Here is a 24,772-nt window from a genome sequence, read left to right as displayed (position 1 = left end):
GAAAGGTACATTGATAGGAAAAGGTGAGCTGCTTAACTACTTGGGAGATGTGATGGGCAGCTGTGCTACCATAAGGCAAGAAATCAAGATTAAAAAAGGCTCAGTCCATATGAGTTTGAATTTGTAGTAAACTTTGGTTTTAACAAATTCACATGGATAGGAACAAATACACCATTTAAATCTAAGTGTCATAAGATTTCCTCCTTCATGAAAATGATTGTGAGGAAATGCTTTCACTAAGAAAGATTTTAAGAAGATAGTGATTGTAAAATTGCATTCTCGAATTCGATCATGGTTACGGTATCCATTTCCATGATTTGAATTGTGAGGTTTGGCAATTAGTCTTAATTGTTTAAGACACACATATGAACTATCTAAGGCAAAGGTGTATAAGTTCAAGAAGCCTTGATAAAAGATTATCAAAGCACTAAGTATTAGAAACATGGACTTAAGAAATTCAATAGGTATTGTCTTTCTGAAAGTTAAAATGTTTGTGAATACATGTCAAAGCTAGTGGGAGCATAAGTGTTATGTTTTATAGTAATCATCATGATAGTGGGAGCATAAAATTTATGATTGTATGATTATTATAGAAAGTATTGCAAGTTGGCAATATTAATTATAGAAAAACAAGAGTTATACCTTGCAAAGTCGTAAGGGTTGTAAAGTTGTTTTGGTATAATTAAGGGAGAGAATATTATGCTTCATTTCAAATCTAAAGGATTAGGTTGAGAAATGTTGATAAATTTAGTCAAAGGTACATACTGTGTTCTTAAAATTTCGATTATGATTACGGCATTCCTCTTCACAATTCGAATTTTGAGAACATAGCAAATAAAACATTATGCGTCGTGTCCCATACGCTTCAGGTATAGGATCGATTGCAAATGCTTTAATGTTTGACCATTCTAAAATTTTCCAAATGTCTAGTGCATTTAGAGGGAAAAAGGGACTACAATTGGTTTTGACTGAAATAATTAAACAACTATCAAAGGACAATCCAAAATTCGACGAGGATTGGTCGCTTGTGAGTAGTTGGAAGTATAGTATTGGAAAATATGGAAATGTTTCCATATTGGATGGACCATATCGACATCATTACAAATAGAAGAGATTCTATTAAGAATGAGTTGTCATGAGGAAAATATGGAAGCGTGTTCATATTAGGAACTAAATATTGAAAATCTATGTCTAGTTTAGAAACTTTTATGCAAAAGGATGTTCAAAGGAATGTACTTTGAGTGAGAGACATCATATCAAAGGAATTGTCTTGTAACAATCTACGTTAGAGGACTTTGTAATATCATTGGCAATAGACTTTGAGACTTTGGTGCAGTGACATTACAAAAGGATCGTTGCATAATGTTTTAGAATCTAGTATATTCTATAAGTAACAAGAATTTGATATTCTTACACTTAAGAAAAATGGATTTGGAGTTGTAAAATGAGAATGATTGGAAATGTGTTCAATTTGTCTATTTCACAAAAGTAAGAACCATAGGTAAACATTGTGTGCATGCTAGGAGCATGGGACAAGTGTAATAATTCAAGTAAGAAGTTGATTACCCGAAACGACAAATAATGAGTAATCGATATAGTGATAAATAAAACGTGTTTTATTTATGCTCAAAGGTTTGAGGCCATATGGGATTAGTATTATTCTTGTGTTTCACCTTGCATGTTTTGACTTCCAGAATAATTGAGTTTATTAAGAATAATTGAATTATTCGAACGGGCCACAGTCATTCATATGTTGGAAGTAGATATGAATGAAGGTTGTCGTGAATTAGTGTGTGGATTGTCTAGAAGAGTATTAGACATAAGCAAATGTTTGCTGCAGCATTCATGAGTGCTTATAAATATGATTTGAGCATTGGATTAAACCCACGCTCACTTGGATCACTCCATGAATTATATCACGAGTGATTGGTGAGATGATAACATCTTATATTCTTGAAACCGAGATGTGTGAGTTGTATCTTGCTAATCGGTTGCACATTGATAATATGTAAACGCACTAGTAACTTGGTGTTATAAAACATATTGTTGTGTGTGATTTGGTTAGTAAGTGCAAGCGAGCATTGTATCAAATTTTATCCGTTACTTTTATCCAAAGAAGGATAAAAGCGATATCTTTGGGCCCCTCGATGGTTTAGTGATGACAAACGTAAATGCTCGGCCGGGCTAGGGCCAATTTGATTTGTTCAATTAGTCAGTCGTCATAAATCGGAAATCAAGAAGTAGTACAAAGAGAATGATTTGAAATCATATCTCATACGATATCTAGAATGGAGGAATATATGATCCCTTATCTAAGGACGCGCGTATCTGATAGGATCAGAGTTGACAGCGGCTTTAGAAAGCTACGATTGCAGATCAGGATCTGAAGTCATACGCAGAATAGTTATTAGACTTATCCAAGTGGGAGACTGTTGGATTAGTGTCTAAGTCCATAACTATTTTGGTATGTACTTGACCCGATGGTGCATGGTCCTTTTGGGTTGCCTTCACCAAAGCAACTTGATTGGAGAAATAAATAAAGAGAAAGAGGTTATTATGATTTATTAATATGTTATAAGAATAATATATTAAAGGAGAAATCATATTTGCTTAATTAATATTGATCAATAATTAATTAGGAATTAATTTTGTGATCAAGTGTAATTAATTAAACTAGAGGGGCTGAATTGTAATTATGTGATAGTTACACAATATGGTAATGGTTATCCTAAATATGGGTTGAACGAATTCAAGGAGATAAGGATCCTTGAAATCATCCAAAGGATAAAGGATAAGGGTTTTCAAGGCTTATCTTATGGTTGCTTTGTGGATAAGCAACTAGATAAGGATAATTACTGAAACCCTATCTCTACACCTATATAAAGACCCTAAGGCCTTAGAATTCGTGTAGTTATTCCCAAGAAGTCCTAAGGACGAATTCTAACCTCTCTCCTCTCTCTTTATACCTTCTCCATTTGCTCTTGGTGTTTGTAAGCCATTAGAGGAGTGACACTTGTGACTCTAAGCATTCCAAAGTCAATTCAAGGAGATTTGGGGTTGTTATTGCTACATAACAATCAAGGTAACACTATAAACTTATTCTCATGTTAATATGATTATATGTATGCTAGAATTAGGGTTTATAGTCTTGGATTCAAAGCATGTACAATAGAGAAACCTAGATCCAATTTTTAGGGTTTGTATGAGCAGATAGGATGTCTTATGACCAAAACCCATCAATAATGGTGTTGTATTTTTCATTTATTGTCTTAATTGTCTTATTGTTATTTTATATTCCATTTAAAATTTAAATATCATACCTATTTTATTAATATATTGTTTATGTAAAAATAATATGCCACTAAAAGCAAACAAATAATATTTATTTTAGTAATTCTATAGTGGCATAAAAATAGTGTCACTAAAACCTATGAGTGCTTTAGTGGCATAATAAAAAAATGACACTAAAACTCATTTAGACTGCATCGGCACAACCAAAAAGTATCACTAAAGGTCTTTAATGGCAGGGCTTTTAGTGACACTTTATTATTGTGTCGCTGATTGCCCGAGAGGCCTTTTAGTGGCATTTTTCGGTTTTTAGTGGCACATTTTATATGCCACTAAATTTGTATTTTTCATATAAGTGTTTATATCGTCAAAGGTATTTAGTAATCTAATTTTTATGACTTTTATTGTTTTTAAAAAATACAGAATGCTTTACTGGAAGAGATAAACCAACGAACCCAAGCTACTTCTGAGGCAAGCGGTCTAGCACCAACTAATATAAAAGATTGTTTTGAAAGAATATTGGGTGTTCGACGCGGACATATCAGAGGTATTGGGCGTAAACCCCCTACCGTTGTGTCTATGTACAATCAGCAACAACCAATGACACAAGAACAACCACAATCACAGGTAATTATTAGTAAATGCTATAATGGAATGGTATAATTAATTATAACTAGAACACAAATTTCATGATACAAAACGGATGGGGTACTGTAAACATTTTAAATAAAATTATATGTAAATTAATTATGAATTGAAGGTTAAATGGGTTTACAAGTAGTTTATTTTGAATATATATATATATATATATATATATATATATAACATTTCACCAAAGGACAATAATGCCCTTAACCGTATTTAGTAATACTAGACGCAAAATTATGTAATAGTTTTTCTATCACAAAGTTTTCAATACCTTATAAAACTATTTCGCTAAAACATAAACATACAATAGTAAATTTATGAATAAAAAAATATAGTAAAAGGTAAGTTCCTCATTACATTCTAAATTAGCCATAACCATTACTCTATAAAAAAAAGTATGTAGCTATAATATGTAAGATATAAATTATATTGCAATTTTGTGGATCCTATCCTTGCAACTTCATTCAATCTACTAAAAATTACTAAAATAATACGACATGCCTCTAACAATCAAGTTAAATTAATGTTTTTTAAATTTAGACCGAATGCATTTTTTTAATGACAAAAATTCCACTATCCTTCTTTTATTTCTTTTATAATTTGAATTTTTACCTAATAAAAGCTAAGAAAAAACCTAATCATATTCTAGGATTTTATATTGCATTTTCACATTACGACATATTGCACTTGACCGTATTTTGTAATGCTAAATGGTTATATAAGTAGTGAATCTAAAAAAAAAATACGTATTGCTAAACCTGTGGTCAACCACAGTCCTATAATTGTGGATTTTTTACAATCTTTTATATACGATAAATGCATTAAATTATCACTATTATTAGTATTGATAACTGCTAACACTTGAGGAGTTCTAATGCTAATTTTCTTATCTGTATCACAATGACAATAATGAAACATACTTTTTACTCAAAATAGATGTTAATTTCCTCTTTAAATGGTTATATAATTAGGTTAGTTATTCACACCTATAATTTATATATTATGCAATATTGATTTGACTTTCAAATAATACACATGGAGCCTTTGCAATCTACTAGATTAGTGTAAATATAAAATTTTATAATTTTCGTATATAGCCTTTTAATATTCTACTCTACCTTGTATCTTTACAAAAGATTATGTCATCTAATACAATCTAAACAACCTATTAATCTCTTCTCAAATGTATAATAATACTTCAATAATTAGTTACTAATCAAAATAGTTAGTTTCAAAAATACTTTTCTAGAGTCTGATTTTCCAATTCAATTACATATGAAGTATGTTAAAGGTCGATAACTTATGGATTTCCATCTCAGTAACCTTTCTTCAAATGCCTCCAAAACAACGACATATGGCTTCTACTTCCAATACAATAGTACCCTGTCGTTCACGTCGATCACGCAGGAGTTCACTTTTAGAAGAAATACCAGCATTGCCTTATTATTATGACTGTGGGAATTGTACCTGCGTATGTGAGTATTGTGGGGCTTTTTTTGGTATCATGAGAGAGTATTGTATTTATCCCGAGCCAATCATCCACGATATACGAAATGTTGTAAGTCGGGTAATGTAGTTCTTTCCTACCCTCTTCGTCCACCTAATGTGCTTATGCAATTCTACGAAGATGATTACTTCATGCATAACATAAGAGCATATAATTCCATGTTCTCTATGGCGTCTTTTGGTGCAAACGAAGACGACTCAATCAACAAAGGTCGTGCACCATATGTGTTTAAAGTTAGTGGTCAAATTTACCATTGGATAGGATCTTGTTATCCTCAAGACGTTCATCAACCCCGTTTTCTCCAATTGTACATGTGTAATACTGAAAATGAGGTTGCGAATAGACTTCATTCTTTTCATGGTAAGGGGGAGTACTTTTTTCTGCGGATGTTGTAGAATCCTTAAGTCAAATGTTACATACAAATAATGAGTATGTTCGTACATTTAAGACTGCGAAAGAAATAGCTCAGTCAATGAATTTAGATTCATATGTTGTACGTTTATTTAGTGTTGTACCTGACAGAAGATATGGGCCACCGGCCCCTGGAAGTTTAGGTTGGGTGGCGGTAATTAACGGTTGTCTTGTTAGTGACAAAAACTGAATCTTGATCCGATGTCGATACTCAACCCCAATAAGTCGGAATCATCGTTCATAAACACAGAAGGATTAGAAAGAGGAGCAATTTGACCAAAATCATAAGTAAATTGAAAGAACCTACCACTTACCGATATTGCTCACATGTTTGGTGGCAGTAATTGATGGCAGACTTGTTGGTGACAGAAATGGAAGACTGGTTCTTTGTACGGGAATCGTCGATTGTGAAACCCAAAACGTCAGTCAATAACATAGAAGGATTGGAATTCAACAAAATTTGTACGGTAATTGAAAGAACGACAACATAACGAAATTCCTCACCCTTTAGGGTTCGTTTGGTGGCGGCAATAGAGCGGTATGAGGTTGTTTATGAGGATTCGATTTCCTTTCTTGTTGGATGATTTGGAATCGTCTTTCGATTGGAGAAGATAAGATTGTAATCGTCTGTTATCGGATGAGATTCGATGGGATTTCCTTGTTGGATGAGATTCTAATCGTGTTTCGATTGGAGAAGATGTGATTGTAATCGTATGAGATTCGATCGGAGAAGCCAACGTTCACAGTTTGGAATGATTGTAATCGTGTTTTGATTGGTGACGATGCGATTGTAATCGCATGAGATTCGATTGGAGAAGCCAACTCTGGAATTTTTTTTTTTTTTTGGATGAGACGATCCAAAGGGTGGAGGATTTGTTATATAATGTATAAGGACGAAATTGTATTTTATACAAAGTCATGTGGTGGAAGTTTGAAAGTTGAGAATTTTACTGTTGATAAACATGTTAGGATTTAATATATGTATATAATATTATTCTGATATATTGTTAATATATTTTGTTTTTTTATAGTTGCAAATGCTCCAAACAATACTACAGGACCCGGCTTGTTCTGCAGCATTGGAAGAGTGGTTTCGCTCATTGTCGCCACCAAATAATGGAGATGATGATGAGGACGAGTAGTTATTTTAGGATTTTATGAAACGTTTTGTAATTCGAAACAATACTAAATGTGGTATATATATGGATTAATATTTTGGATTGATTTTATGTATTAATATTTCTATATAAAATTATCAGATTTTTCAAATGCTATATCGATTAATATTTGGATTGATTATAAATTTAATGTGAAATAAATAAACAAAAAAAAAAATCAAAAGAGCATTAGCAGCGATGGGAATAGTGGCGACGGCGTCCTATTAGCGGCGACAACATATTAGCGGCGACGGGCAGCATTAGCGACGACGGGAGTATTAGCGGCGACACCAAGTATTTGCGGCGACATTCAGCATATTAGCGACGAATCAATACCGACGACGTATTTGCAGCGACATGTCGTCGCTAAAGGTATTAGCGGCGACACGCCTAACCTTTAGCGGCGACGTGTGTCGCCGCTGTTGCCCAATCTTCTTGTAGTGTACCACATGGCAATTCAAAAAGAGATCAGGGATACCTTGGCCTAGAGTCACAATATTTGGAGATCGTGTATAATTTTAAGGTTACTATAATACCTTAGTTGGGACATACCTTTTTTTTTTAGTTGAAAAAAAAAAAAAAAAAAAAAAACTAACAATTTTATCATTCTATCCATACTCTTACACATGGCATATATAAAAGAGATTATATTAAGTTGAACACACTTTAAAGAAATATTTTACAGCACATAACTATGAACATGATGACCAAAGAGAATATATTTATAGTTACTTAGGCTATCTCCAATGGGAGTTCAATGAGGGGTTTAATGGGGAGTTTAATCTCATTACACTCAAAATCTCCATTGTAAAAAAAATGAGTAGGATTCAATGGAATGGGGAGTTCAATCCCCATTGAACTCTATATTCTCTCTCCACACACACATATACACACACACACACATATATATATATATATATATATATATATATATATATATATATATATTCAAAATTTTAACTAATGTTAATTTTAATTTTAGTTTTTAATTTTTTAATTTCATGCTAATTAAATTTTTAAAAATAATAATAAATAAAAAGAAAATGATAAATGATGTGACAATCCATTAAATTGTATAGAATTTAATGGAGTGTAGAGTTTAATGAGTAAAGTTGTATAATGAGTGGAATGTACATGTGTCAATCCATTGAACTCATATGAGTTCATTGGAGATGGTCTTACTTTTGAAACAATGCAATTTCAAATATGACTAAAAGCTGGAATAAGGTACGTACTATAGACCTAAGAACCAAACACATGATGATCCTAACTAGTGCAGTTTAGGAGTCCCCGCAATTGAGATCATAAGGGGCTGCAATCAGTTGCAAGCTCGTCTTTCTCCCAACGGAAGCACCAAATTTCTCCTTCATATCTAAATCTCTAATATTCATCCCATTAGGGAGTTTCCAGTTGAAGTGATAGAGTAAGCTTGCAAGAAGAAGCTCAACATTAGCCACCCCAAATAGAATTCCTGGACAGATTCTCCTTCCTGCTCCGAATGGTAGATACTCCATCTTGCTTCCCTTGAAATCATAACAATTGTCTTCGAATCTTTCAGGTAAAAAACACTCAGGATCATGCCAATACCCAGGATCCCTTGCAAGAGCCCATGCATTAACAATCACTTTCGTCTTCAACGGTATCACATATCCATCAATCTCGCAACTTTCCCGACATTCTCTAGGATGCAACAGGGGAAGCGATGGATGTAATCTCATCGTCTCTTTGATCACTAATTTTAGATACTTCAATTCATGAATATCTGCTTCATGTACTTCTTTCTTTCCATTTAGCGCTGCTCGAACTTCAGCTTGTGCCTTTTTCATCACTCTCGGGTTTCTTACAAGTTCTGACATTACCCATTCCATAGTTGTTGATGACATATCTGTTCCAGCTGAGAAAACATCCTGCATACAAACAAGCCATAATCAGTTACTACAAAATGTTCAATCAGGAGAAGTTTTGGAGTGAATATCAGTGATTGCTCATGAAAACACTAAATGGTGTCCTGTGTACTAACCACTACCAACGCTTTGACATGGTCGGTTGTGAATGGAAACTCAAGCTCGCCACTGTTTTTAAGTCTGAACAGAATATCAAGAAAATCTTCATTATCTGTGCCAGTTTTACATCCATCTGTATGTTCCGAGTTCTTGTGGTCAACGAGGATTCTGTTTAGGGTCATATCAAGGTTTCGATGAAGGGTTTTTAACTTGGACCCCATACTGGTAACAGCATGAAGAAACTTATACGAAGGAAACAAATCGGCGATATCAAAACCTCCAGCCAGAACGGACAGTTCTTGTACACTCTCAATCAATAGATCCTGCCCCTTATAGATCCTACCGAATGCAGCTCTTGATGTTACAGTATTTATGAACGTGAAAAAATGTTTGGAAAGATCTACAGGAGATCCTGCAGATGAAAGAATATGGTTCATCAGAGCACCGACCTCTTCCTCCCGAATTGAAGAAAATGACTGGACTTTCGTAGCTGTGAGGAGTTCCATGGCGCAAATCTTGCGCATCTGCCTCCAGTGATTGCCATAGGGTGAAAATGGGATGTCTGAGGAGTTGTACAACACGGTCTTGGAGACTAGCAGTTCAGGTCTGCTAGCGAAGGAGAGATCGTTCTTTACGAGTATCTCTTTAGCTATTTGAGGAGACGAAACAACCAACACAGATAACTCTCCGAGTTGAAGATGCATCAAGGGACCATGTTTTTTTGCCAGATTTCTAAGAACATGATGTGGTAGTTGTGAACTGACCATTGATAACATGTTTCCGATGAAAGGCAGCTTCCATGGACCTGGAGGCAATTTGCCATCCACCTTCCCTGAGCTAGATCTCTTGATTAACTTAAATAGAATGAACAAAAAAAAGGAAGTCGCTATGAGGCTCATGATGGGGGACATGCTTTGTAATTGTAATGCTTTGCAATCCTTTTAGAAGAACAACCAATATCTATAGACATATGAGAAGCAGCTGCAGCTGGTCATTAGTTCTGACATCTTGGAGCTATTTTATGCCGTAAGATAATCTATAATTAATAGGGGCAGTTGTAGGGAATATTATTGATCTTGTATCGTTTTTTTTTTAGTTTTCTACCCCTCAATCGAAGGATCTTGTCTTTTTGATCGTTGGTCCAATAATACATAGATAAGTGTGGACGTATCTATTTCCATGATAATTGTCTAACACCACCCACCCCACAGAACCCACTCTCAACATCTTTTGCAATGGCACGATATTTCGTTTTGCAAGCCTCATAGAGTATCTCCTTTCAATATTTGGAAGGCTTGTAAATGATATTTAATATTAAAATAATATTCTCTATTTTAAGACTTTGCTACTTAGGTCCCTTTTTCATGGTTGTAGATTGCGATTGAGAAAGTACCAGTAAAAATCTCTCTCGATAAAAAAATCCTAATTGAATAAGAAATCATGTTGTTTGATTATGCAACTGACTAAACGTGTTGACCGATAAAAATGTATATTTTACTCTAGTGCTCTATACATTGATGGACGAAGTTGTTAAAGAGTTATAAAAACATACGAATTATCATACAAAATGTAAATTACACACAAATCATTTAAAACTCTATATAAAAATTATACAAGGAATTATTGTTTTTATAAAGTTATAAATAGATTCATTATTTTTCAACAATTCATGCAATTCATTAATTGAACGGATTCACATTTATCAATCAATTTAATCAAATGATGGATGAAATTGAAGAATCCATAACATGGGATTTCAAACCAAATATTAATTGCATAATTCATCCAAACCAATATCAAGAACAAGAACACATCAAGAACAGGAACTAAAATAGGGGATTTCAACCAAAATCATACAATCCTTAACAAAGATAATTATCGTTTTGGAATGTTAACTTCATTTAGTTGCAAGTCAGAAGCATGACACTATAGGTGACTATGCCCCAAGTCCACAACCAGACAAGGAACATGAAGTAGGGCGGAAGCACGCATCCGATGCCCGTAGAATCTTAATTACATATTATTCTCACATATACCCTCAGTAGTGATAGGCTAACCGTATACGTCCCAAGCTTCCATGCTTGATCTTAACCTGTTATACGAGTGATATCCTCGAAAGGTTTACAAGGAATAAATTGAAATGGTTACAGAAGGTATAACACACCTCCAGAGAGTGCTTCGGGGTTTTGCAATGAAGGATGACCCGAGGGTTAGAATTAGATTTAAGGTTATGAGAGACAAGGGCTTCGATCCAGTTGGTTAAGTGGATGGTCTTCTCATAATATATGCAATCGATCAGCATATGCAAGTCATATGTCATTTGACATTGATGAAATCGACGGGTGAATGGCTCTATCCGAATACCACCACTAGACATGGAACAGGAATTAGGACAGAATTATTCTCTTTAATTCTATAGTATTTTGATTATAATTAATCTTGATGTATACATCAATTCATCACAGTTCACCGATAATGACCCTAAGGTCATATATGAGTGTCTTTGATTTGATTGAATGAGAGAATGTTTTAACCACCTTTTGAAAGACGGTAATTTTAGCAAACATACCAAATTCATTACAAACATATGGTACTTAAACGTTTTTGTTTGTTGGAAACACTACAAAAGTCCTAATAAGATTCCTTGTTGCTCCTGTTGGTTTGTTTATCACACTTCTCCTGCTCTCTCGTCATTCTTCTCAGTCGGACAGTCTCTCTTGAAGTGTCCCATCTTACCGCATAGGTGGCATACTGGATTTACATCGGTGTTGGTGTTTGGGGCGATAAGCCGGGTCCGAGTTCTGCAGGAGCGGTAAGTGTGTCCATTCTTATTGCAGTTTTTACAATACAATACCCAGCAAGCCCCATGGTGGTGGTAGCTACACTTGTTACACTTTGGAATTTTGCCAATATACCACATGGCTAGTGCTTGAGTGACAGGTGTTGTGGCAAAGGCCAAGGCATGCGTCGTGATCGCTAGTTTAATCATAGGGGTAGCCATGGATTGTTGTCTTTTAGCGCGTTTTTGAGTTAGAGTGCGATTCTTTTTGTCCCAAAACTTTCGTTTCTTGTTCTTAGGTTTGTGGCTTGAGGCGCCTTCATTGGTGGACACCTACTGGTGTTCTTGACTATTATTACGGTTAGTATTACCGACACCACCTTCACCCCTGTTGGCATTGTTAGCATTAAGTTGTGCCATGATCGCTGTTACGACTGTTGTGACTGTAGCTTGAAAAGTAGCAGAGTCTATCTGCAGGGTTGACGCCTTGCTAGTTGGTTGGTTGCCTCTTGGTGAAGACATAGTTTTGTTTCATGATGAAAAACGAATTCATGAGTGGGGATGATTATCTTAAGTGCATTCTTACGATTTATATTCATATATATAAATTTTGCACATTGTTGTACTATTCTTAGTGTTTCTGTTAAACACTCCCAAGATGGAGTTACGGAAATGGGTAGAAGTAGGTTTTGTACGAATGTTAAGTTTACTCATCCTAGTTACTATCTTTGCCCAAACACACTTAGCTGCAGAGTTTTGATGGGATCTGGTGCATTAGTGTTGGTATGATCGCACCCTATAAGTCTACGAAGACGACACCTTTTAACCAAAATGTTTAAAGGTGAGATGATAATGAGTCTTTAGAATGGCTATACGTCGCGAGGTTTCTAACTAAGTTTATCTTAGTTCAAATTGTAACATATTCCGGTGTTTATGGTCTCCCTTGTGATGCCTGAGACAAAGTCGATGCACCTTGCAACTCTGCCAATCGATGCTTGGCTACACCCATTCTCTCTTTGAGCCGTATTTCTACCCTGTTACTCTTTTTCCTTTGCCCAAACGGTGATAAGGTCCTTATGAATTTGGTCTCTGAAGTAGCAGTCTCTATCCGAGTCTCGGGTACGTGAGATGGTAGTGTCTGTAGTAGCACGTAGTTCCCGGACTAGATTCGCAGTCTCCTTGTTTTGATCGCCAATGTTCGTGATCTTCCAGGTCTTCACTGGGAGGGCTCTGTGAGTTGATCCCCCGTGGTCGAGGTCATAGCAACCTTGTTGGTCTCCAAATGGTGATCGTTGCCGTTGTTGTCGACTACAACCATCGATCACGGTTGCCCAATAGGGAACATGTTTGATGTAGCCGAAACAGTTTGCGGGAACCCTGGCTATGTACGGAGGGTTGATCACCTTCGGTTCCTCTTTGGTTTCTTCTCCTAACCATCCACCATTTCTCCGGTTGGGAAAGTAGGGGTCTCCTGGTAATTAGAATCTTGTCATGCTATACGTGCGAGAATAGGAGGGTAGGAAGCATATATTAGTTGTATTCCTAGAAATATTTATAGGGTTTTGATCCTCATTAGTTACTTCTATAATGACATAGTGCATACTAATCACATATAACAAAGATATCATAGACCTTCGAATAGGTGATCGTACCCTAGGTCCACATCCAAACAAGGAAAAGGAAGTAAGGCAATGACCATAGATTCTAAGTCTATGATCTCTAAGTTATATATAACTTTAGAGTATCCACTTAGTGACTGTAGACCCGTTATTAAGGTTATGTTTAGTTTTCACATACGTTATTATATTATAAAATATTCTTATATTATTTTAAATGTTATGTTTCGTCCTTAGTAACTTTCTTGTATGGGAAGTTTTTTTTAAGCTTGTTGCTCACTACGAACATACTTCGGCATACATTAGTCACACCTTGGATAAATATAGTTGATCATGCTATATCCATCCCAAGTCTGATTACATATCCCAAGGTCTACTCGTAGTGTACAACTCCTCGTTTTACTTTTGTATTGTCCTAGATAATGATACTATACTAGTATGTATGTATGTACTCGTACTTTTAAACAAAAAACTATTTCATTTCTAAAGGTATAGTTATTCGAAAACGTTTGAATCGGTGAATTTAGTCCCAATGCATTTATAGTTTGTATATCTTATGTGGTTCGATATACTTAGTTAACTATAAACAATGCTCTGATACCAATCTGTCACACCCCCAAACCAAGGATAGCGGAAACGTCTAGGGGTGGTGGACTTCATGTGTAGTATCATAACAACGAGTATAATAGTGTTCAAAGTAAATACAACCATCACAAATATATTCGAAAAGTTACATCGTAGTATGTTTTAACATATTCTATAATCAATTACATTATGATGACAAAATGAAATGTTTGACGTCCTCTACAAGAAAAAGACCCTTTTACGACGCGCAAAACACGACGCTCTTTGATTTATGTTACGCATTAGAGAGCGACATTAAAAAAGTGTCATCTCTTCAAAAATTTTAAGGATTTAGGTCGCGCATTACTGAGTGCCCTTAAATTAGTGTCTCATGTAAAAATATTAAAAACACGGAAGGCACTTGTGCGTCGTCTGTGAATGTCGTTTTATATTTTTTTTAAGAAACGGGTGTCTCAGAGGGAAAATGAAATCTCCAAATTTTTTAAACCCCCACCTTCTTCTCCTTCGTCTCCACCCCTCATCCACATCCACTACCTCCAATATTCATTTCCTCTTCTAGCCTCAAACTACGGCGATGCACCTTCCTTCTCAAATAATGCTTCATTTACCACCATCGTCCGATTATGTGAGCCCAAGGAATTGACGGAGACGAAGAAGATTATGGATCAATTGCTTCATATCATGTTTAAGGTTAAGGGTTTGATATTTCTTCCAATCAACCCTCACACCAAATTGTTCGATCTCCTTTCTTTTTACCTTGTTCCTTCTACTGATGCCTTCACCTTTTACCATCGATGTTGATCTTTGAATTAGCAACAAGAAGCCCTAGGGCCTCCGCCTTCACCCACCTCTTCACCCACCTCCAGCGCCTCCAACAAGAAGCCCTAGGTCCCCCGCCTTCACCCACGTTCTCACATGTTAAAGATACGGCATCCCAAAATTGGAAGAACTAGGGCTTTTGTGCTTTGGATCTCACAGGAAACAAGTTTTCCTCGTCCCCACCTCGCCCATCCAAATTCCTTCTTCTTCAAATGATTAAATGTTCTTACCTCTCAACCGTACCTGAATCAATATCTCTATCTCTCGTGTGCCTATTCTCTCAATATCTCTCGTGCTTTCCTATTTACAGCCATAGTTTCAGAGCGAAAAGAAAAAAAGAAGAAAGAAAAGATGTGCCTATTCTTCCTCTGGTTCGATCACAACCCTTCTTCTCCCTTCTTATTTTTTTTTCCGATTTGCAGGTGATTGTTGCACTAGCAATCCAACTTTTTTTCCCTAACCTTATAGTCCCTCAGAGCAAGCTTGGTAGATTGAAGAATTAGCTCAACTTGCGGATTTGATGCTGCAGGCTGTGGCTTTGCTTAACGATGAAGATGTTGATGCAAATTCATCGTCTTCTTCAAAACGCCCTTCCACATTTCTTAATTTTGTTGCTCTTGGCAATACCGTAAGTTTGTCTTACATGAGCTCTTTTGATCCGACTACTTGCTTTTGTGTTGATTGACTAAGTTAGTGGGTCTCTCGATATGTTTTTGTTGCTATCCCTATTTTTGATGGATCTTTTTCTAAATGTAGTTGGGAACTCTTTTTGCTTAGATTTCAATTTAGCATATAGGTGATTCAAAACTATTACTTGCAGCAGAAACTCATCTACTGTTGCTTAATGCCATATGTCGAAGTATTAATTTGCATTATGCTTTCCACTAGATCAGGCTCCACTCATCAACTGCTAGGGGTCTACTGTTTAGCTAATCATGGAGCCAATCTGATCTTGCTAGCCTACCTTTTTTCTTTTTCAGGTTTACCAATTTATGGATCTTAAATAGTTCATTTCTAATTATGGGCTACCAATTGTTCAGAGTGCAGGTAAATCAACAGTTTTGAATAGTTTGATTGGGCATCCTGCTCTGGTACGAACTTCATTTTTCTTTATTTTCATATTCAATCTGGACATATATATTCACTTTATGTTTTTTCTAATTCATTATGATAACACAACAAGTCATTTCAATTTTCAAATTAACCTGAGCAGCCAACTGGTGAAGGTGGTGCAACTCGCGCGCCTATATGTATTGAATTAAAGAGGGATGGTAACTTAAGCAGCACATCAATTGTACTGCAGACTGATAGAAAATCCCAACCTGTGTTTGCAAGTGAGTCCTCATGTCATACTTAAGGGCTTAAGCCAATTCGACACACACATACACACACATTTAGTAATAGGGTTCTATATATATGTGATTATTGAATCTGAATGCTCTTTTTGTCCACCAACTGGTGCTCTTCGACACTCATTACAGGATAGGCTTAGTAAAGTTTCAAGTAAGAGTCGGGATGAAATATTTTGAAGCTTAAAACAAGTTTGGGTGAGTCTGTTTGCTTAAAAATATCAAGAATTTGGCAAATGCATCATAGTAATTTGGATTCTTTTTATACCACTTAAGCTTGATTGTTTGTTTTCTTCATTTTTAAAAAAAAAATTCTATGTTTTTAACATATTCGAGATACAATTTAATTCCTTGTTTGATGTATTTCACCATTCCTAAGGGAGGGTGAAGGAATTCAATTCCATTCTTTTTTTATTAAAAGACCAAAATACCCCCATTTAGTCACAGAGAGTGGATGAGTAACTCTTGAATTCCATTTTATGCGCAACCACTGCCTTCCTATTTTGCTTCATTTACTGCTAATCGTCTTCATTTGTTATTCAACAAAGTCCCTATATTATGGGCTCATTAACATTATAGTAAGAAATATCATATGTCAGAAAAAGAGAAAGATTACATTAAGACTATATGCTCTTTATTATAAAGAGAGAATACATTAAGATAATACGAGTATCATGTAAGATGTCAGACATAAATAGTAAGATAATATCATGTCTCACAAAAAGAGAATACGATATGATTAAAGTAAGGTAATAATTTGTCATTTTATGTTAAAGTTAAATACCTGACTTTAAGTTTCGTTTATTTAAATCTATATAAACACATTAGTTTTCTAATATTGATTTAGAAATATCAGGAAGATAGCCCAAAAGAAGACAATTCAGATGATGATGATGAAGAATCTCCTGATATTTCAAAGTTGAATGTGTTATCTGGCTCAGCATCTTGACACTCTTCATTTCCATTCTTTCAGAATATCTAATCAACACCATTGAGGTATCAGAATAATTATCTTAAACTAATAATCAATGAACCTATTTTCTAAAATATAGACATGATTTCCATTTCTAGGGTGCTTCTGTTGCAATGAATATCTCTATATCATTTATCAGTGTCATCCTTCTTCCTATTGTTGGAAATGCAGCAGAACATGCAAGTGCCATCATGTTTGCCATGAAAGACAAGCTTGTAAGTTATTAGTTATTACAAGAATCATAATTCATTTTATTTAGTTTTTTAAATATTTTTAGTTACAATCTTTGCATGATATCTCTTTAGGAGTCACGATTGGCTCCTCAACACAAATATCTATGTTTGTTGTACGTGTTTTTTTCTCTGTATATATTAAAAGAAAGGTTAATTTAAATAAATAGCAACATAATTTAAACAAATACTAACTTTTATTTTAAAATTTTTGTGTTTGTAACTGCAGATTCCATTTTATGTTATTGTTGGGTGGATCATGGGGCATCCTTTCGACCTAAATTTTCAACTTTTTGAGACAACAACTCTTATTATCACAGTTATAGTAGTGGCTTTCATGTTGCAAGTAAGCTTCATATTCATATATTTTTACAAAACTTTGACTAAATTAAAATTTTTATTTAAAAATGGTTCTTTTATATATTTTGTAGGATGGAACATCCAATTACTTCAAGGGAGTAATGCTTGTGTTTTGCTATTTAATAGTTGTTGCAAGTTTCTTTGTACATATAGACCCTCTATCTATACGTAAGTTATAGCCATTGTTCTCTTTCATTTGATTTTTGACTAGACCTTTTTTCTTCTACATTGTTTATGGAAATGACTTTTGTCTCTGGTTTTGCAGAAGATAAACCTTAAAGCTTTGAATCCGTCAGAAAGAGTTTCAAGTCAATTGTATGTTCTAGTTTGACTTTCCTTGATGGCATATAGTTATTATTATTGCAGACTATTACTAACTTAACCGAGATGAATGGATTACAATGTTGCCTAGGGCTTTGGTGGTAGGATTTGTGAAAACAGATAACGATTTCCTTTTTGCTTTTGGTGATTTTATATTGAATGCATGTAGTATCACAGAGTTATAAGCAACTAGTTGGCTTGATTCCTTACTTATGGATTGTTATGAATTCAGTTCAATCATCAGGAACAACTATGACATTTGTGATTGTTGAAGGATCAATTATAACCGTAGCTTCTGTTGGTGATTCACGTTGCATACTTGAGTATGCAGAAGGAGGCTTATATTATCTATAAGCAGATCACGAACTTGAATGCAGTGAAGAAGAATAAGTTATCAGGTCTTATATTATGCTTTCTTTTTTTAGTCCTATTTCAGTATCTGATGATTTTTATAATTTTTGTTTATTTTTGTAGGAGAGAGAGTGTCCCTGCTAGTGGTGGTGAAGTTGGCCGACTTAATGTCGGTGGTGGTGCACAGGTATGATATGGCTCTTTTAATCACATAACATATTTAATATTATTGAAAAATGGGTTTATTTAGTTTTTATATTTAAAGAAAAATATAACTTGTTTAAACTTATTTTTTGGTAGATTGGTCCTTTGAGATGTTGGCCTCATGGCTTGTGTTTGTCAATATCAATTGGAGATCTAGATGTTGGGGAATTCATTGTTCTTGTTCCTTATGTTAAACAAGTTAATGTCAGTTGTATTTTTGAAGGAATGGAATCCATCAAGAGAAGTGGAATTGGAATTGGAATTGAAATCTAAAGGACATGCTTGGAATATTTACAAACAAAAAATAAATTAATACCAAGAAATCTATAATAAAAAATTTATTTTTCTTTTGAAAAATAAAAAAGAAATAATATAATTTGTATGACATTAACTTCTGTGCAATGTATTGTATTTTTTGTATATGGTATTTTATTTTCTATTATGAGACATGAATTGCAAATTTAATTTGAAAAACAGTAAATCTATAAATAATTCTTTTAAAAAAAATTACGATACGCAAAAATGTGTGTCGTCTTCATTTATGACATTGTCTTTCTTGACGGGGGCTTCTTTGATACGCATTACGTGTCATAAACACGCGCGTCGTAAGGTTACGACACACAAATGCATGTCGTCTTCCTTTATGATAGGGCCTTCCTTGATACGCATTGCGTGTCATAACCGTGCATCGTAAATGCGCGTCATAAATGTGCGTCGTAAATGCGCGTCGTCTCTCTTTATGACAGGGCCTTCCTTGACGCGCATTTGCACGTCATCTGAGCATTTTACGACGCGCAATGAGCATTGTAAAAGGCTGTTTTTCTTGTAGTGGTCTGAGCATCCCATCCTCAAAAGCTGTTGTTTATCTGATTTACTGATTTTTCGAGAATACAAGTGGTTTCGAAAAAGTGTCAACAATTAAGTTGGTGAGTTCATAAGCTTTTGAATGTGATGCTAAAATCATTTTCTTTGTAAAAGTGATGTTTGTTCAAGAAAAATCCAATATTTCCCTTATAAAAGACATTATAGTCTTAAAATTTAAGACTGAAAAGTACAAGTATCTTTCCATACTTAAAGTAAATTTTATGCAAGTCATAATCGACCTAAACTCGTTTAACTTAAGTAAAAAACTTGTAAATCTTATGTTTTTTTAATACTCCATGTGAGTTATTATAACCATACTATGACCCAGTCGGCCTCGTAATAGCTGTTGCATGCAGCTCAGGTGTGGGTTTGTCAGACCCAATATAGATCTATACACAACTATCACGTTCTCCCTACAAGAGACTCTGGTTACAATTTACAGGACTTTTGATTTCGTTACTTTGGATGTAACGCGAAGCGAATGTCTCACAAATTTATTCATTAACAGATTTACGTGAATTGAACTGAAAACCTTTGTTAATGAGTTTGAAATGTAATTGAAACATAAACTATACTTATTATAGTTTAACATAATTGTTTGTAATGTATATGAAACATAAACTATACCTATTATAGTTTACCCAAAACATTTGTAATGCAAATGAACCCCATTTTATTTCAATTGAATGTATAGCAAAAACATAACTATGTTTATCATGCCTTATCTGGTATTATTTGTAATGACAAAGGACTCTACCAATCAATGAGTATTTTCTTTTATATAATTATACTACAACAGAAAACACAGGTAAAATATGAAATCATCAAAGATTAACACTTTGCTCAACACGTTACAAAGTGTGATGAAAGTTGTAAGCTGTTAACATGTTTTTAACATTTCTGCACTATTTTGGAAAAATCACAGAAAAATCATACGAAGTCAAAAATTTAATCCATAAACTCTGAGAGTTTAGAAAATGTGTATAGTTTGTTTATAAATTTTTATTATGATTTTTAGATGTCCCTAACTTGTATGAAAGTATCCATATTCACAGACTGGTCCGAATTTGTAGCTACAGTGATAGACAGATTTGTAAAAATCACCATAAATTGTAGAAAAAATGTATGGACATGGGCAAGTAATCATTTTAAAGGTATAAACCTGAACTATTTGCACCTAATACATTTTTGAAAACTAAAAATTTTAAGATGCTCAAAACAGTTCGCGAATGAACATTAATTTTTCTATTAAAAGTTGTTGTTTGAGTTTAGTTATGTTATTGGTGATTTAACTTGTATTCTCCCCTAAAACTTGAAGAAAACAGGAAAATGGGGGGGTATGAACTCACCTTGAGTGATGTCTTAAGATGGATGGTGAAGAAAAGAAGTGCGCAACTCAAGAACACTTAGATGATGCTTGAAGATTCGAAGATCTAACAATAATATGACGATATTTGTTTAAGGAACTCATGATTTGAGTGAAGAAGTGTAAGGAAATCAAGTGTGGGAAGTGATTTACTTACCAAGGTGTACGTGAAGCCTTAGAACTCCTGGAGAATTCGAGAATTTGGGGAGGAGAGTGAGAGAGAAAAGTGTTGGCTCTTTAGTTAAAAGTGAGTGAAATGGGAGGAAAGAGGAGATTTTCAGCCTTTGGTGAACCTTTACAGCTGGAGGAGGGGTGTCAAAGGACAAATAGTTGACTAGGTAGGGGGAATAGTGACTGAGGGTTGTACCATGAAGGTATGGGGGAGGTTGCTTGTGTTCCACGCTAAGGTAAAGTCAACACTCCACCTATAAATCTTACCTACTAGATTTTATTCTTAGGCAAGGATTTTCCCCAAAATATAACTAAAATATGAATATTTAGGGTTTATTATGTTAAAATATGAGTTTGGGTGAAAATCCCGCGTTAAAACCACGAAAAACGAGCTTAAAACGAAGTTTGGGTCAAAAATCGGCAATATGGACCAAACCCGCGAGGTTCGGCTCTAAGAAAGTGAGAACCGAGAGAAAGAACGGAAGGAACCAAGAGTAGAGAAGGGGGTCGAAGGTGCGAAGAGGGAACTGAATGCGAGGCTCTATCTTGGCTGCTGTCTGCGAGGTTCGGTTCTGACAGGTTCGACTCCTAAGAGGGTTCAGCTCCTTAAGAGAGGACTTCCCAGGGGGTCACCCATCCCGGTACTACTCCCGCCCGAGCACGCTTAACTGCAGAGTTCTTATGGGATCTGCTGCCCTCACGGCTTTAAAACGCGTTGTGATAGGGAAGGTATTCACACCCCTTATAAGGAATGCTTAGTTCTCCTTCCCAGCCGATGTGGGATCAGATCTAACCCACTTTCACCCCCCATTATAGGGTTCGACGTCCCTGTCGAACACATCGACCCGTGCCCTAGCTCTGATACCATTTGTAACACCCCCCTCTGACACGTATCACAATATTGTCCGCTTTGGGCCACTCGGCACGAGGACTTCCCAGGGGGTCACCCATCCCGGTACTACTCCCGCCCGAGCACGCTTAACTGCAGAGTTCTTATGGGATCTGCTGCCCTCATGGCTTTAAAACGCGTTGTGATAGGGAAGGTATCCACACCCCTTATAAGGAATGCTTAGTTCTCCTTCCCAGCCGATTTGGGATCAGATCTAACCCACTTTCACCAAATTGTAACATCCCGAAATATCAAGAGTAGAGTTGTAGGGCTAAAAGAGTAAATTGGGAAAGAGCGACTCGGCGAGTCCATGTGTGGACTCGGCGAGTAGAGTCGCGACTTGGTCGCGTGTTAAGTGGCCGACCCGGCGAGTCAGTGTATTGGGCTCGGCGAGTAGGCGCTGAGTGGAGAAAACCCTAATTCTCGGGGTTGAGCCTTATATAATGATCATTATGTCTTCCTCCCAGCCTCTTTATCACCCCTTGAGCCCCAGAAAACCCCAAAATCGCGGAGAAGCACCATTGTTGAGTGGATTGGAGCTTGGAGAAGTAATGGTTGAAGGAATTTTGGGAAGATTGAAGGCTTGGAGCAAGGGGCTTTGCTTGGATTCAAATTGCATTGCAGTTGGGGCATCACTTAGAGGTAATATCTCGTTTTTGGCCTGTTGTTATGTTGTTTCTTCATTTTGGGATTTGTGAGAAATTATCTATGGATGAAATGGGAAGTCTAGAGGTTAGATCTGAGGTTGCTACCTCAGATCTTGAAGGGAGAAGGATCAGAGAGCATGAAAGTCCCTATGTTGGAGTGTTTAGTGAAGCTTGCATGTCCCAAACCCTAGCCCCAATGTGAAAACGGCTTAGATCTCTTTGGATTCACGTAAAGTTTTCCCCTTTACGTGATGGATGAGTGGTAGGAGGCTAGATCTATGTCTTGGAGCAGTTGCATGGCCTGGAATGCTTCGGAATGTATTCAGACCGGCGGTACTCGGTGAGTCACATGGGTGGACTCGACGAGTTGGATGAAGATGGCCTGGAACTCGGCGAGTTGTATGAACAACTCGGCGAGTAAGTTGAAGATAGCCGTAGACTCGGCGAGTCTGTTCTTGGACTCGACGAGTCTTGTCGAAGAGTCCCAAATATTCTCTGGTTGAGTCGAGAATCGGTGAGTCGAGGGATGACTCGGTGAGTCGTGTGCGAGTGGACTCAGAGTTGTTGGACTCGGCCAGTCTCGGGGTGACTCGGCGAGTTAGGTCGCAGATTGAGTGAAGTTCTGATTATGGGAACTCGACGAGTCACAGGGTTGACTCGGCGAGTAGGGTCAGTCAGGGGTTGACTTAGACTAGGGACTTTGATTTGTTGGCCGTTGACTCTTAGGGTTTGGTCAGCGATGTGGCCTTTGGGCCAAGAGAAAGGTAAAATAGTCTTTTACCCATAAGAGGGTGTTATGAGAGGATTTATTCTAGTCTCGAGAGTTATATTCATGAGAGTATTTGCCTTACGTGTTAGGCGGTGGCGAGTTCGAGATCCAAGTGTGGGGATATTTGCTTTCTGCTTGCCAGGTGAGTCTTCTCACTATACTTTACCTTGAGTAGGTAACCAGAGTTATGTGATTAGAGTATTTGTATGCTATATGTACGTGATGTGTTGTACTGCATTATTTCTATGTGATTTATGCTGTACATGTTTATAGAGTTGGAACCGGAAGGTTCCCAGAGTTAGAACCTGAGGGTTCACAGAGTTTGGGTGCACGGACCCACAGAGTTATAGCCTCGAGTGGCTAATATGTGTTATGTGTGGTATTTTGGGGAACTCACTAAGCTTCGTGCTTACAGTGTTTTGTGTGATGTTTTTCAGGTTTCTTTCAGTATCACGGGACAACACCGGCTTGATTGTACACACCAGAGAAAGAGTCATATTTTGGAGGATCCTGGTTTTCTATGCAAGTGAAAATGGAGTCATGTTTTGTAAATCGACTATGAATGAGATTTTAAACAAGTGTTTCTAAGAATAAAATAATTATTTTAAATGAAAATTTTGTCTTGAAATTTACGGTGTTACAAGTTGGTATCAGAGCCTTGGTTTGAGGGATTCGGATGCGCCTTCGGGTAAATCTGGACTCAAACTGAGGAAGTAAGAAAAGTTTTAAAGAAATAATTTTCTAAAAATGAATAAAAGTTCAAAGAGAAAGCAAGAAGGAGCAGTGTGTACAATCAGCCAGAGCCCGAACGGTGATTTCCCAAAATACCCTTATTTTTGTGTTATAAGATATGCATGATGCACTTTATGAGATATTATTGCATGCTAGAGACAGGCTAGGTATTTCATATGTTAGGACTAGAGTGGCCTGATTTGTGATGCCTTAGCCTAGGACTCGTTGTTATAGGTGTTATGCTTTTGAGTATGTGATGAGTGAGAGTATCCAGTTAGAACCCATGAGGGGTAGAGTTACAGAATTCGGTGGTACTTTCGAGGATGAGCCGAGAAGGTGAAGTTATCACAGAGAGGGAGTCCTATGTATTCTTTGATGCTCGAATGCTGCTTGCTTTGTGCTTTGTGGAACTCTCGATGATGGGAGTCAGCTACCAAGTGAATATGACGATATTCAGGAGGTAGATGGCTGGCATCATTAGGAGCTCTTCAGCAGCTGATAGCAAAGAAGTGGGAGGACAATGGAAGAGCCTAGGGAGTAACCCTAGCCAAATGAGTGCGCTTGCAGAGTAGAGAATTTCGCTGGGGAGCAAGCACGCGCGATGGGATTAGTGAAAGGGCAGGTCGAGCAGTTACTTAGAAGCTCTGGGATGGTCCGTGTGGAAAGTATGGGTAGATGTGGCAGGTAGTATGGGCCCGTACTACTGAAAGCAGAGGACCCATACTTGACACAG

The 24,772-nt window shown here is 36.3% G+C and overlaps 1 protein-coding gene and 1 long non-coding RNA gene across 2 annotated transcripts; both read right to left on the bottom strand.

Annotated features, from left to right (window-relative positions):
- Positions 1 to 5,058: 5,058 nt before the first annotated feature.
- LOC145006579 (uncharacterized) lies at positions 5,059 to 6,241 on the bottom strand. Its single transcript, XR_013662953.1, has 3 exons — positions 5,959 to 6,241; positions 5,404 to 5,823; positions 5,059 to 5,319 (listed from the first exon to the last, which is right to left on the bottom strand). It is a non-coding gene; the product is annotated as an uncharacterized LOC145006579 (long non-coding RNA).
- A 1,948-nt stretch (positions 6,242 to 8,189) lies between these two features.
- LOC145005122 (premnaspirodiene oxygenase-like) lies at positions 8,190 to 10,006 on the bottom strand. Its single transcript, XM_078964173.1, has 2 exons — positions 9,032 to 10,006; positions 8,190 to 8,918 (listed from the first exon to the last, which is right to left on the bottom strand). Exons 1-2 carry the CDS (start codon positions 9,923 to 9,925, stop codon positions 8,292 to 8,294), a joined length of 1,521 nt encoding a protein of 506 aa, XP_078820299.1. The 5' UTR covers positions 9,926 to 10,006; the 3' UTR covers positions 8,190 to 8,291.
- Between the last annotated feature and the right edge of the window lie 14,766 nt (positions 10,007 to 24,772).

The sequence above is a fragment of the Lactuca saligna genome, chromosome 7, assembly GCF_052625555.1.
Source record: "Lactuca saligna cultivar CGN05327 chromosome 7, ASM5262555v1, whole genome shotgun sequence".
NCBI lineage: Eukaryota > Viridiplantae > Streptophyta > Magnoliopsida > Asterales > Asteraceae > Lactuca > Lactuca saligna.
This window is presented reverse-complemented; position numbering and strand designations above follow the sequence as displayed.

Coding starts and splice junctions, on each gene's coding strand:
- LOC145005122 (XM_078964173.1), bottom strand. CDS start 9,925: ATGTCCCCCATCATGAGCCTCATAGCGACTTCCTTTTTTTTGTTCATT. Junction 8,919..9,031: donor ATGTCAAAGCGTTGGTAGTG/GTTAGTACACAG, acceptor GTTTGTATGCAG/GATGTTTTCTCAGCTGGAAC.